Below are 12,421 nucleotides of genomic sequence, written 5' to 3' on the forward strand. Positions count from 1 at the left end.
TCTGAATTATAATGCCTAGGAAGCTATGTGCTATTTGGCTGGCGAAGAGCTCTGAACAGTGGGCAGCCTGTGTACAATTTTTTTTTTCCATTTAAGCAGAACTAAGGTTACCATATGGCTCCCAAAAAAAAGAGGACGGATTGAGACATCCAGATTTTATTTCCATTGAAAGCAATGGAAGTAAGTAGGCAAATCTAAACGTCTGAAAGCAATGGAGTGTGTGGCAGATTGGTTAGAGATATAGACGCAGCACCCTGAGGTTTTGGGTTCAAATCCCACTGCTCCTTGTGACCCTGAGCAAGTACACTTGCCCCAGGTACATTAGATAAAGTGTGAGCCCTTATAGACAAATAGGGAAAATGTTTGAGTACCTGAATGTAAACCACTTAGATTATAAGTGATATATAAATACTAAAAATAAATAAAGGGAAGTAAAACCCAGATGTTTCAAGCCTTACAGTAACCATAAGCAGAACTGCAGAAATAGATAACTTATCCATTTAAGTTTATGACAGCATGTTCCATGATCTTACTTAAATAGTGTAGCTGAAAATACACCTAAAGCTATGTGGATAACTTATGCAGATAATTTAAGCTGTAACTGTCTTACTGAATATTGACCTCAGTGCATTTGGTGCTTTGTTTGTGGTGAAGAATTTGACAGTGATGTAGAGATGAATGACTTGAATTAAAATGTGTGTGTGCTTTTTTTTTTTTTCTTTTGTGTGTTTTTACATTCAGGCAAATATATCACTTTCCTGATGGATCCATTCCAGTTCCACAATGTGATTAGACAGGCGCGGCAACTTGACTTCAGTGAATTTGCTGATGAAATGTCATCCAGAACTTTTGACTACCCGTATTTAATGGAAGCAAAGTTCCCAGAGCTGAGGGTTAATTTGCACAGAATTTACATGGTTATGCAGGGGAAAGGATTGGACAAGCTCACTGACAGCATGATGGGAAATCTTCAGCATGTATTCAAATTGAAATTCTCACAAGCAACAGATTGGGTAACAGAAAAAATGTACCAGTTCTGCTGCTCTGTAATGTTTGAAGCCAGTTTTATGACACTCTATGGAAGAGATTCTGATGCAGATGGCCACAAAGTTATTAGTGAAATCAAAGACAAATTTATCAAGTTTGATGCCAAGTTCCCCTATCTTGTCATAAACATACCAATAGCGTTGCTAGGAGATACCAGGAAGATTCGTGAGGAACTTATACATATTCTCTTCCCGAACAACATACTGGACAGGAAGGAAGTGTCGGAAGTGGTCCAAGCAAGGCAAAATGTGCTAGAGCAATATGAATTGCTCAAGGACTATGACAAAGCAGGTAGGAAACTTTGTGAATGATTACTTGTCTCAAACAAAATAATTTACTGAGGACCTTTGAAATAAAAGGCAAAATGGCGACCTTGAAATCTTTTAATGCTCTTTCTAATTGGCTAATGATAAAATGTTTTACTCTCAAACAACCCTCTATGATAATTGATTTTCTTTTTTGCTGAGGTGGTAAAACAAGATACTTAATGGTGATAATGAGAAAGAGATTATAACTGAGAAGCATTTACTCCCCTTATTACTCCCTCCCCCTCCCCCCCAACATTAGATTTTAAACTATTCTCATTAAGCAGAAAATTAGACTTCAGAAGCCTATTGGTCCTCATTAGCATTCACTGATCCTTGGCTGGGTCTGTGTCCTAACATCTTTTAATTAGCACACTGCAAATCTAATCAGTGTAATAAACGCTATTAATCTTCCTTTTCACTTATTTTCTCCCAGCACATCACTTTGCCTTCATGTGGGCCTCTGTAGCAAACACGATGCCGGCTACATTCTGGACCATGTATTACCTTGTGAGGCACCCAAAAGCTCTTGCAGCAGTGCGTAGCGAAATTGACCATTTACTGCAGTCGACAGGTCAAAGGAAAGAGCCCGGACACATCATCCACCTCACTAGAGAACAATTGGACAACCTGGTCTACCTGGGTAATTTATTTTTATCTGTTATGAAGAGAAAAAAAAGGATACATCTCTACAAACTCAGTTTATTACTCATTTCTGTTTACTGAGAAGGTGGAGGACACAGCTGCTTAATTGACATAATAACACCCATTTACATCAATTATAAATTATGTAGTTTATAGCTGTAGATACACTCATTGCATGTAAACACTAAAACCTAGGTAATTAACTATGCAAGGTAGGCAAAAGACTAAATCTGAGCTTTGCAATTATTTGGAAAAAAAAAAAAAAGTTTATGCCTATTAAGTTGTTTGATTCTAAGCATCTGCTGGAGTGTTAATGCATTTCAAATAATTCTAACTAGAACTGCCAGTGATTTCTTTTGCACATTAAAAAGAAAGTACCGGTACGTAGGAAAATCAGTTTGTGCTTAAAGTAAGTTTTTTTTCAAAGACAGGATCAATTTCCTCTTTTGGTTGCTATCTAAGATACTGCGCTGGGCAAGATTTTCTTCAGGGCCATTTTACTAGTCTGCGTTAAGCGCTAACGTGTGCCTAAAACAGCTTAAAAAGGCATAAAACAGGACATGCCGAGGCATCCTGTAGTACCTGTGTGTTAGCTATGCTCTAAAAAAATTTTTGAGGGGCTGTGTCAGGGGAGGTGTAGAGTGAGCGTTCCTGCACTAACCAGTTAGAGCAGCTACATTACTGTTCAAGGTAACTGGTTAACCTACAGATAGGGTTACCAGCTTTTACTATTGTAAAATCTGGACGCATGGCCCCACCCTGAAGTCCCGCCCTGTTGTGCCCAAGTCCCGCCCCCTTCTGCCCCAGCATCGCCCCCTCAGCCCCACCCCTCAACCTGCTCTCATGCTCAAAGCCATTTCGGGAAGGCATCTGCGCTTGTGCAGGTGTGATGTGATGACATCATACGCATGCACACACATGTGTGACGTCATTGTGTTGCATCCGTGCATGCACAGATGCCCTCCCGACGCAGTCCTTAGCTGGAAGCTTTTCAAAACCCAGACAGAGCGCCAGGTTTTGAAAAGCTGTCCCTCTAAAAAGAGAACTTGTCCACCTGGTAGCCCTACATACAGATAGCATATGAGCCCTTACTACCTACAAAATGAGCGGCAATAAGTGCACACATGGTAATTTGACAAAATGGGCACATGCTAATGACATTAGCACATGGCCATTAATACAAAAAAAAAGAAGAGAAAAAGCCATTTTTTACAGTTGCAGTACAAATGGCCTTAGTGCATGGGAAAAGCCCATGTAATAGCATGCTGAGGCAGCTTAGTAAAAGGACCCCTTAGATCAGGGGTATCAAAGTCCCTCCTTGAGGGCCGCAATCCAGTCGGGGTTTCAGGATTTCCCCAATAAATATGCATGAGATCTATTAGCATACAATGAAAGCAGTGCATGCAAATAGATCTCATGCATATTCATTGAGGAAATCCTGAAAACCCAACTGGATTGCAACCCTTGAAGAGGGACTTTGACACCCCTGCTTTAGATGGTAAATAAAGAGTATAGGTATTTTTGTCGTTACTGAAAGATCTTGCTTTTTTTTTTTTTTAATAAGAAGATACTATAGTAAATATGTAAAGTTGTAAGTAAAGTATGCTTTTAGGGCCTCCTTACAAATTGAGTTCTCCTCCAAGATTGTGGGAATACTTTTTGACTCTTCCCTTACCTTTAAGGATCAAATAAACTCTCTGGTTAAGAAATGTTTTTTTAACTTACGAATGTTGAGGAAGGTTAGATCTCTTTTTCATCAACGTCACTTTTTTGTTTTGGTCCAATCAATTATACTTTCTCGGCTAGATTACTGTAATGCTATTTATCTTTGCATCCCAAAGACCTGTCTTCAAATACTACAATTGATTCAGAATACCACTGCAAAGTTGATTTATGGCAAAAACAAATTTGACCATGTGACTCCTTTGCTTTTGAGCCTTCATTGGCTCCCAGTTTATCTCGGAATTCAGTTTAAATGTATATGTATTATTTTAAAAATTTTTACATGGTATTTTTATCCCTCTTATTCCTCTTCTATGGAACGTTTATAGATTTTCATATGCGAGAGGTACTCAACAATTTAAACTTTCCCTCCCTTCCAAGAAAGGAATTAAAGGAGTCAAGAATTTCAGCCTTTCTTTGGCTTTTAAATTTTTCCAATTATGGGATGATCTTCCTTTAATTTTGAGGTGTCTCAGTTCCTTCCAATTGTTTTGTAAATCCTTGAAAACTTTTCTATTTGCTAAACACTTTGAATATTAATCTTCATGTACTTTAACATTTTTTTAATTAACTTATTGTTAACTGTGTCGAGCTTCCCATGGATGAAGACCCGGTATATAAGGCTAAGTTTTATTTTAGTTTAGGATCAATACTCATAGGGCTGGAGCCTGACTAAATTTCTCTTGTAAATTCAACTGAATTTTCAGCAGACATAACTTTGTGCGACATTCTGGGGGAAGAGCAAGCTATATAGGAAGGATGGACTCCACCTCAGCAGAGACGGAACAAGGCTACTTGCAAGCAACATTAAGAGAGAAGTGGAGAAGTTTTTAAACTAGGAAGAAGGGGAAGACGACAGTCGACCGAGAGAGAGAGTTGATGGTTCGGGAATCGGTATACCCGGAGGATACCGTGCAAGAAAATAGAGGGAAAGACTCATCGGATCACAGGCAAGATAGATCGAAAAGGACACAAGAGGGAAGGAAATGCAAGAAAGGAACAGGCCGCAAACTCAAGTGTATGTACACGAACGCAAGGAGCCTTAGGAATAAGATGGGTGAATTAGAAGCCATGGCACAAAAAGTTAACATTGACATCATAGGCATCACGGAAACATGGTGGACTGAGGAAAACGTCTGGGACACTGTGCTACCAGGATATAAACTATACCACAGAGACAGAGTGGCTCAAAAAGGTGGGGGCATTGCCATATACGTCAAAGATGGAATTGAATCTGCTGGAGAGAACACGCCACAACTGACGGATAAGTTAGAGTCTCTATGGGTCAAAATTCCGGGAACAAATGGCCTGAAAAAATTGGCCTGAACAAATGGCCTGAAACAAATTGGCCTGAACAAATGCCTGAAAAAATTGACGGAGCAATGACGGATGAGATTAAACGCAAGGGAGGCAATACAGTTATCATGCGTGACTTCAACTATCCGGGAATAGACTGGAACCTAGGCACCTCCGGCTGCGTTAGGGAGACCAACTTCTTGGATGCTGTAGGCGATTGCTTCCTGGAACAACTTGAAAAAGGAAAATACTAGAGGAAATGCAATCCTGGACTTAATTCTAAATGGCCTGCGAGGTCCAGCACAAGATGTAGAAATAGAAGGAACGCTGGGAAACAGCGATCACAATATGATCAGCTTCGATCTGGACGCAGGGGAGAAACATCGGTCCAAAATGACAGCCACGATACTGAACTTCTGAAAAGGGAATTACGAAGGGATGAGACTCATGGTAGGGAAGACGATTAAGAAGAGAATAAGCACTGTAAAAACGCTAGAGCAAGCTTAGTCCCTTTTTAAGGACACAGTCACCGAGGCGCAACTTTCTAGATGCTGAGAGGTGTGTGAGAGGGGATAGAGAGAGGAGTGAAAGAGGGAAGAGACTACTGCAATTCTAGGATCAGTTGCACAGCTGATCTGATAGCCACTCCTCCCCAACCCCCTTGTCACTGTATGGTTTATAGGTCCTGTGGCCACAGAATAACTTCTGGGTTCAGTTTAGCATGTTGCATGGACCACATCATCTGCTTTCAAGTGTTTCTCAACTCGGTCCTGGAGTACCCCTTTGCCAGTCAGGTTTTTAGGATATCCACAATGAATATGCATAAACTTGATTTGCATGTACTGCCTCCATTATATGCAAATTTCTTTCATTCATATTCATTGTGGATATCCTAAAAACCTGACTGGCAAGGGGGTACTCCAGGAATGAGTTGAGAAACACAGGTCTAGGCTAATTGGCTGCCAAGGATAAGATATAGTCTTGAGGGTTTAAAGGGGCAAGGCATTCATTTTTTCTTTCCTTTAGCTACTGCCTACCTGTATGCCACCCTTAACTCCCTCATGCACCCTTTTAATCACTCATCATTTATCAATAATGGTGCCTTTTTGATAGAATTTAGTGTCTGTTTAACCTTGCATAATTATAAAGGTTTGCAATGTAAAGAAGCAATTTGCCACCACTGCCACTGTTGCTGCTTTTTTCAACCAGCAGCAGTGGTGGCAAAACAAGAAGCAGGTTAAGGGCCACAGTCTTTAGACACGTGGTGTCAGCTCTGCTAGTCCTCTACCCTCCCTGATAGACTGGCTCCATGCCTGTTTCTTCTTATTTTACTGCCACTGCCAATTTTGGTTAGAAGCAGCAGCGGTGGCTGCAGATAGACCCAGGAAGGGAAAGACACCAGATGGAAAGGGAGGGGGTCGAGAGGAAGAGGGAGAAAATGAATAGAAAGGTAGAGAGAGAAAGAAGGGACATAATCTAATTCACTTTATAAAAGAATCAGAATGAAGGACAAAAAACAACTCCAGCTCATTCAAAACACTGCTATAAAACTTATCACCAGCCATCGCAAATCTGCTCATGATACCCCTTTACTCAGATCAGCTTATTGGCTTCCAATTTCACACCGTATAATTTATAAGATACTCCTACTTGTCTTGAAGATATTCCTTGCCGAAACACCTCCTACCTTAACAGATATTTGACCCTCTACTGCCCTACTAAAACTCAGATCAAAGATCAAAACCACATTGTTGTTTCACGAAATCATCTCTGACATAACACAGAGTGCGATTTTCTCAGTGCAAGGACCCGAGCTCTGGAACCAGCTCCCATTGCATCTAAGTCTTCAAACATATGAGACTGTTCTGAAAACTTTCCTAGTCTCCAATATAGAAACATAGAAACATAGAATAAGACGGTAGAAGAGGGCCGGCGGCCCAACAAGTCTGCCCACTCGAGAACCCTCCCTCCCTGATGTACCCATCCTTTATGCATAACTCTGTAGCACCCCCTTCGACTTTTGAAGTCGAGCACGCTACTAGCTTCGACCACATGGCGTGGAAGTTTATTCCATCGACCAATCACCCGTTCGGTGAAGAAGTATTTCCTGGTGTCACCATGAAATCTTCCACCCTTAAGTTTTAGCGGATGCCCTCTTGTTGCCATGGGGCCCGTAAGAAAAAATAATTCCTTTTCCACTTCAATGCGACCCGTAATGTATTTGAATGTTTCTATCATGTCCCCTCTTTCTCTCCGCTCCTCGAGAGAATATAGGTGCAGTCTGGTTAGACGTTCTTCATATGTGATGTCTTTAAGTCCTGAGATCATCCTAGTGGCCATTCTCTGGATCGACTCCATTCTCTTCACATCTTGTTGATAATGTGGCCTCCAAAACTGGACACAGTACTCCAGGTGAGGTCTCACCGTGGATCTGTATAACGGTAGTATGACTTCAGGCTTTCGGCTGATAAAGCTCCTTCTGATGCAACCCAGCATTTGTCTAGCAAAATTTGGAGAAGCAAAATCTATACGAAGTGCCTAATGTTAAGCGCCTAAATAAATAGACACCTAAAGTTAGACACCTAATTTAATTAGTAAATTGGCTGCAATTATAAGCTTTAATAAGCTCATATTTGAAAAAAAAAAAAAATTAAATGGGTGATAGGTGCCTTTCTTAGGTACAATTCTGCAAAAGGTAGGTGCCTATGTCACAGCGCCTAGCGGTTCCTAACACCAAAGTAGGCGTGTTTAGTGGCAGAGAAGGACTTAGGTGCCTATAATGTAGGCCTTTAAAACCCCGGCCTACATTACAAGTGCAGAGCTATTGTTAATAATTTCTAATTTTTCTTTAAAAACCTACATAGTACCAGAAGACTGGAAAGTGGTCAATGTGACACCGATTTGTAAAAAGGGTTCCAGAGGTGATCCGGGAAATTATAGACTGGTGAGACTGACATCGGTGCCAGGCAAAATGGTAGAGACTATTACAAAGAACAAAAAGACCGAACATGTATGTAAGCATGGATTAATGACAGAAAGCCAACATGGTTTTAGTCAAGGGAAACCTTGCCTCACCAATCTACTGCATTTCTTTGAAGGGGTGAATGAACATATGGATAAACGTGAACCAGTTGATATTGTGCATTTGTATTTTCAAAAGGCACTTGACAAAGTACCTCATGAAAGACTTCTGAGGAAATTAGAAAGTCATGGGACATGAGGTAACGTCTTATTATGGATTAAGAACTGGTTGAAAGACAGAGAATGGGTTTAAATGGTCAATATTCTCAATGGAGAAGGGTAAATAGTGGGGTTCCCCAGGGGTCTGTGCTGGGAGCGCTGCTTTTTTAAAACATATTTATCAATGATCTAGAGATGGGAATAACTAGTGAGATAATTAAATTTGCTGATGACACAAAGTTGTTCAAAGTTTTTAAATCGCAAGAGGATTGTGAAAAATCGCAAGAGGACCTTGTGAGACTGGAAGACTGGGTGTCAAAATGGCAGATGATGTTTAATGTGAGCAAGTGCATGTGGGAAAGAGGAACTCAAGCTCGAGCTGTGTGATGCTGGGTTCCGTGTTAGGAGTCGCTGCCCAGGAAAAGGATCTAGGTGTCATTGTTGAGAATACATTGAATCCCTCAGCTCAATGTGCAGCGGCTGCTAAGATAGCAAATAGAATATTAAGAATTATCTGGAAAGGAATAGAAAACAAAGATGAAAATGTTATAGTGCCCTTGTATTGCTCTATTGTATGACCGCACCTCAAATACTGTGTGCAGTTCTGGTCACCATATCTCAAAGAAAATATAGCAGAATTAGAAATGGTACAGAGAAGTGCAGAAAAATGATAAAAGGGATGGGAAGACTTCCCTAAGAGGAAAGTCTAAAGTGGCTAGGGCTCTTCAGCTTGGAGAAGAGATGGCTCAGGGGTGATATGATAGAGGTCAATAAAATACTGAGTGGAGTAGAAAGGGTAGATGTGAATCGCTTGTTTACTCTTTCCAAAAATACTAGGACTAGGGGGCATGCAATGAAGCTACTAAGTAGTAGATTTAAAACAAACCAGAGAAAATGTTTCTTCACACAACATGTAATTAAACTCTGGAATTTGTTGCTCGAGAATCTGGTAAAACCAGTTAGCTTAGCAGGGTTTTAAAAAGGTGTGGATAAATCCTAAAAGGGAAATTCAAAGGCCGTTATTGAGATGGCTTGGGGCAATCCGCTGCTTATTCTTAGGATAAGCAGCATAACATCTGTTTTATTACTTGGGATCTAGCTAGGTACTTGGAATTTGAGTTGACCACTGTTGGAAACAGGATATTGGGCTTGATGGACTTTCGGTTTGTCCCAGTATGGCAATTCTTATGTTCTTATGTAACAGCCCTAGGAGATAGTAATAGGGGTACCGTAGGGAGTGGCCTTGTCCCCACTATTGTTTAACATCTTTCTATAGCCACTATGAGCATTGGTTAAGAGTTTTGGCTCCAAGTTCAGTCTTAATGCGGATAATGTACAGTGCCCCCTAATTCTAAAACTTGCACATTCAAATTTCCAACCAGTGTGGGTGCAAGTTAACATCTGCTATGCATGTTCTGTCAATAAATAAGTGGCTAATTGGTGTTAACAGCCAATTATTGGCTATAAATGTCTTTATATAGGGTTAATTTATACGAATTAGCAGTTATGCACAGGCTCAAATTCCAGAGTACGCAACTTCAAGTGGGGATGGACCCAGAGGAGCATGAGTGGGTCGGGGGCATGACAGGCAGCTACACGCACAGGATATAGAATGCTATTGAGCTGATAGAAGTGCTTGTACCTAAAGTTATGGTGCGAAAATATACACTTAGGCTAGTATTCCAGCAGCTGTGCGAGCAATTTTTTTTTAAAAATCATAGAATGCATATTTAGGCCCAGATTCTATAAATGGCACCTGAAGTTAAGTGCCCAGATCGGCATGCCTAACTTAATTTTTCAATTAGGTTTAATCAGCGCCGTTAATTAGAAAGCACCATTAAAAAGCAATTAAAACCAATTAGCTGGTAGGTGTCTAACTGGGTAGGTTCCTACCACTAAGAGATAGGCATCTACTCCAGGGTGCTTACCAGCAAACGGGTATGGTTAGGGGCAGAATTTGGGCATGGTTTGACTTAGGCGGTACAAAAGGAAGTGGGAACGGACAATGAGCACTCCACTGAAGATCACTGATGTAAAACCAACTTGTTAATTTCATAAAAGGACACAAGCAGAAGCTGTGGACCCGACACAGCACTGTGTTTCGGCGTCTGAGGAATGCCTGTGTCTGGGGGGGGGGGGGGTCACTAAAAGTGGAACCAAACCTGTGGCGTGTATGTTCACAGATGACAGGTCTGGGATAAAACAAAGCTCGGTCCAACTAATATGCCAGAGTAACCAAAATCACTGAAAAGCTAAATGGGAGTGCACCTTAAGTTTTAGTGTCTGCTAGTGCTTCAGATGACTTAGGCACCACTAAATGCGATTCTTTTTTTCTTTTTCTTTTTTTATAAATCTTATTGATTTTTTAACTAAAAACAGTGCCAAACAAATAAAGAACAGTAGGTAATACATACAATGCACTATTATCTGTGCAGGCAACTTATATATCATTCAGGATTTTCAAATTTCAAATATTAAATAATAATACATTTTAACATATTTATGATTTAAATAAGTAATAAAGTTACCTAAATGTCACCATCAGTATTTATTTATTTCCCTCCCTTCCACCCCCCTCCCCCCATGGATATGTACAGGAAATGAATAAAAGAAATATTATCATACCTCCATAAATTTAGTCAGTGGGCTTCAAACTTTATTAAATACACCACTAAATCCCCTACATTCTGCATGAATTCTTTCATATTTGTATGTAATGCATACATTCACCCACCAAAAAGTGTAACTTATTCTCTCATGGTATTTCCAATTACTCGTCACCTAACCTAACGGATGATTGACAATTGTGCTCCTTGACGCCTAGATGTTAGGTGTCATTTATAGAATCAGGGCCTTTGCGCCTAGGTTTATTTATTTATGTAATTCTTTTAGTATTTTTAATCCACACAATCTTTCAACCGTAGTGGAGTACAAACAGCATATACATAATTGATATCAACAACTGGCACAAATAAGATCAACAGTGCAATAAAATATTGTATCAAACATTCCTTAAATACTCAATTCTGCATGCCGTTTAAAAACAAACTGTAAGAAAACCTAATCTGTATTAAATTCCCACAGTCACTCCTGCCATAAATTCACCATAAGTCTGCTGGAAAAGCCTCTTAGGAATTTACCACTAGGTGATCCTGATAGAGGGGAGATAAGAGTCATGTATTGTAGTATATGGATCATTGAATGACAAAAAAGTATATGTTTTGATCTGTAGGAGTAAACTGAATTTGAATAGTGTGAAAAGAGAAATATTACAGGTGAATTCAGATAACATTGAAGGGATGAGTTGTGCTTTGGTGAAAAGGTTAATTCCTTAGGGTTAGAGTTTGCTATGGAATTTAGTTTAGAAAAATATGAACATAAGAATTGCTATACTGGGACAGACCGAAGGTTCATTAAGCCCAGCCAGTATCTTATTTCCAGCAGTGGTCAACCCATGTCCCAAGTACCTCGCTAGATCCTAAGTAGTAAAACAGATTTTATGCTTCTTGTCCTAGGAATAAGCAGTGGATTTCCCCAAGCCGTCTCAATAATGGCCTGGATTTCTCTTTTAGGAAATTATCCAAACCTTTTTTTAAACCCCGCTAAGCTAACTGATTGCACCACATTCTCCGGCAATGAATTCCAGAGATTAATTACACATTGTGTGAAGAAATATTTTCTCTGGTTTGTTTTACATCTAGTGCACTTAGTAAATTGAGGCTTGTAAGGGGCCAAAGGACAGTGTAACAGCTTTACAAACGGTGACCCAGGTACTAGGAGGGAAATTCTGTAAGGGCTGCATAGTTAGGCACTGGCAAGCATCTAGATCGCATCTCTCGACTCCTAGCTTAATTGTTTTAATCAGCTGTAAGTGGTATAATTGATTGTGCCATTAAAAGTTGATTTAAAAACAATTTAAAAAAAAAACCTAGGTGACTGCCAGGACCAATGGCTAATACCCAGGTGCCTAGCGGTGCTAGGATGCTGCACACCTAAGCGCCGTTAGGCACGATTCTTTGATGAACCTAGGCACCAGAAATGTAGGTCTTTAAAATCCTGGCCTACATTACCAGTGCCTAAATTTGTCATTAGGTACCGTTGGTTGCGATTCTCTAAATGGCGTCTGAACGTGATTGACACTGGTGTCTGAACATGATTGACACTTGTCAGGCGCCATTTCTTAGATGCCTGCCATTACAGGTATCACTTATAGAATCAGCCCCTAG

The 12,421-nt window shown here is 40.2% G+C and overlaps 1 protein-coding gene across 2 annotated transcripts in view; it reads left to right on the plus strand.

Moving 5' to 3' along the window:
• The window catches only part of LOC117355755 (cytochrome P450 7B1), a 295,302-nt gene that overhangs the window by 195,771 nt on the left and 87,110 nt on the right, over nucleotides 1-12,421 (plus strand). For both annotated transcript variants that reach the window (XM_033934755.1, XM_033934754.1), the window contains 2 exons: nucleotides 742-1,338; nucleotides 1,789-1,995. In XM_033934755.1, coding sequence (XP_033790646.1) covers nucleotides 762-1,338; nucleotides 1,789-1,995 — 784 coding nt within the window. In that variant the 5' untranslated portion in view covers nucleotides 742-761. The remainder of the gene's footprint in view (nucleotides 1-741; nucleotides 1,339-1,788; nucleotides 1,996-12,421) is intronic.

This window comes from Geotrypetes seraphini, chromosome 2 (genome assembly GCF_902459505.1).
Source record: "Geotrypetes seraphini chromosome 2, aGeoSer1.1, whole genome shotgun sequence".
In the NCBI taxonomy this organism is placed as follows: domain Eukaryota; kingdom Metazoa; phylum Chordata; class Amphibia; order Gymnophiona; family Dermophiidae; genus Geotrypetes; species Geotrypetes seraphini.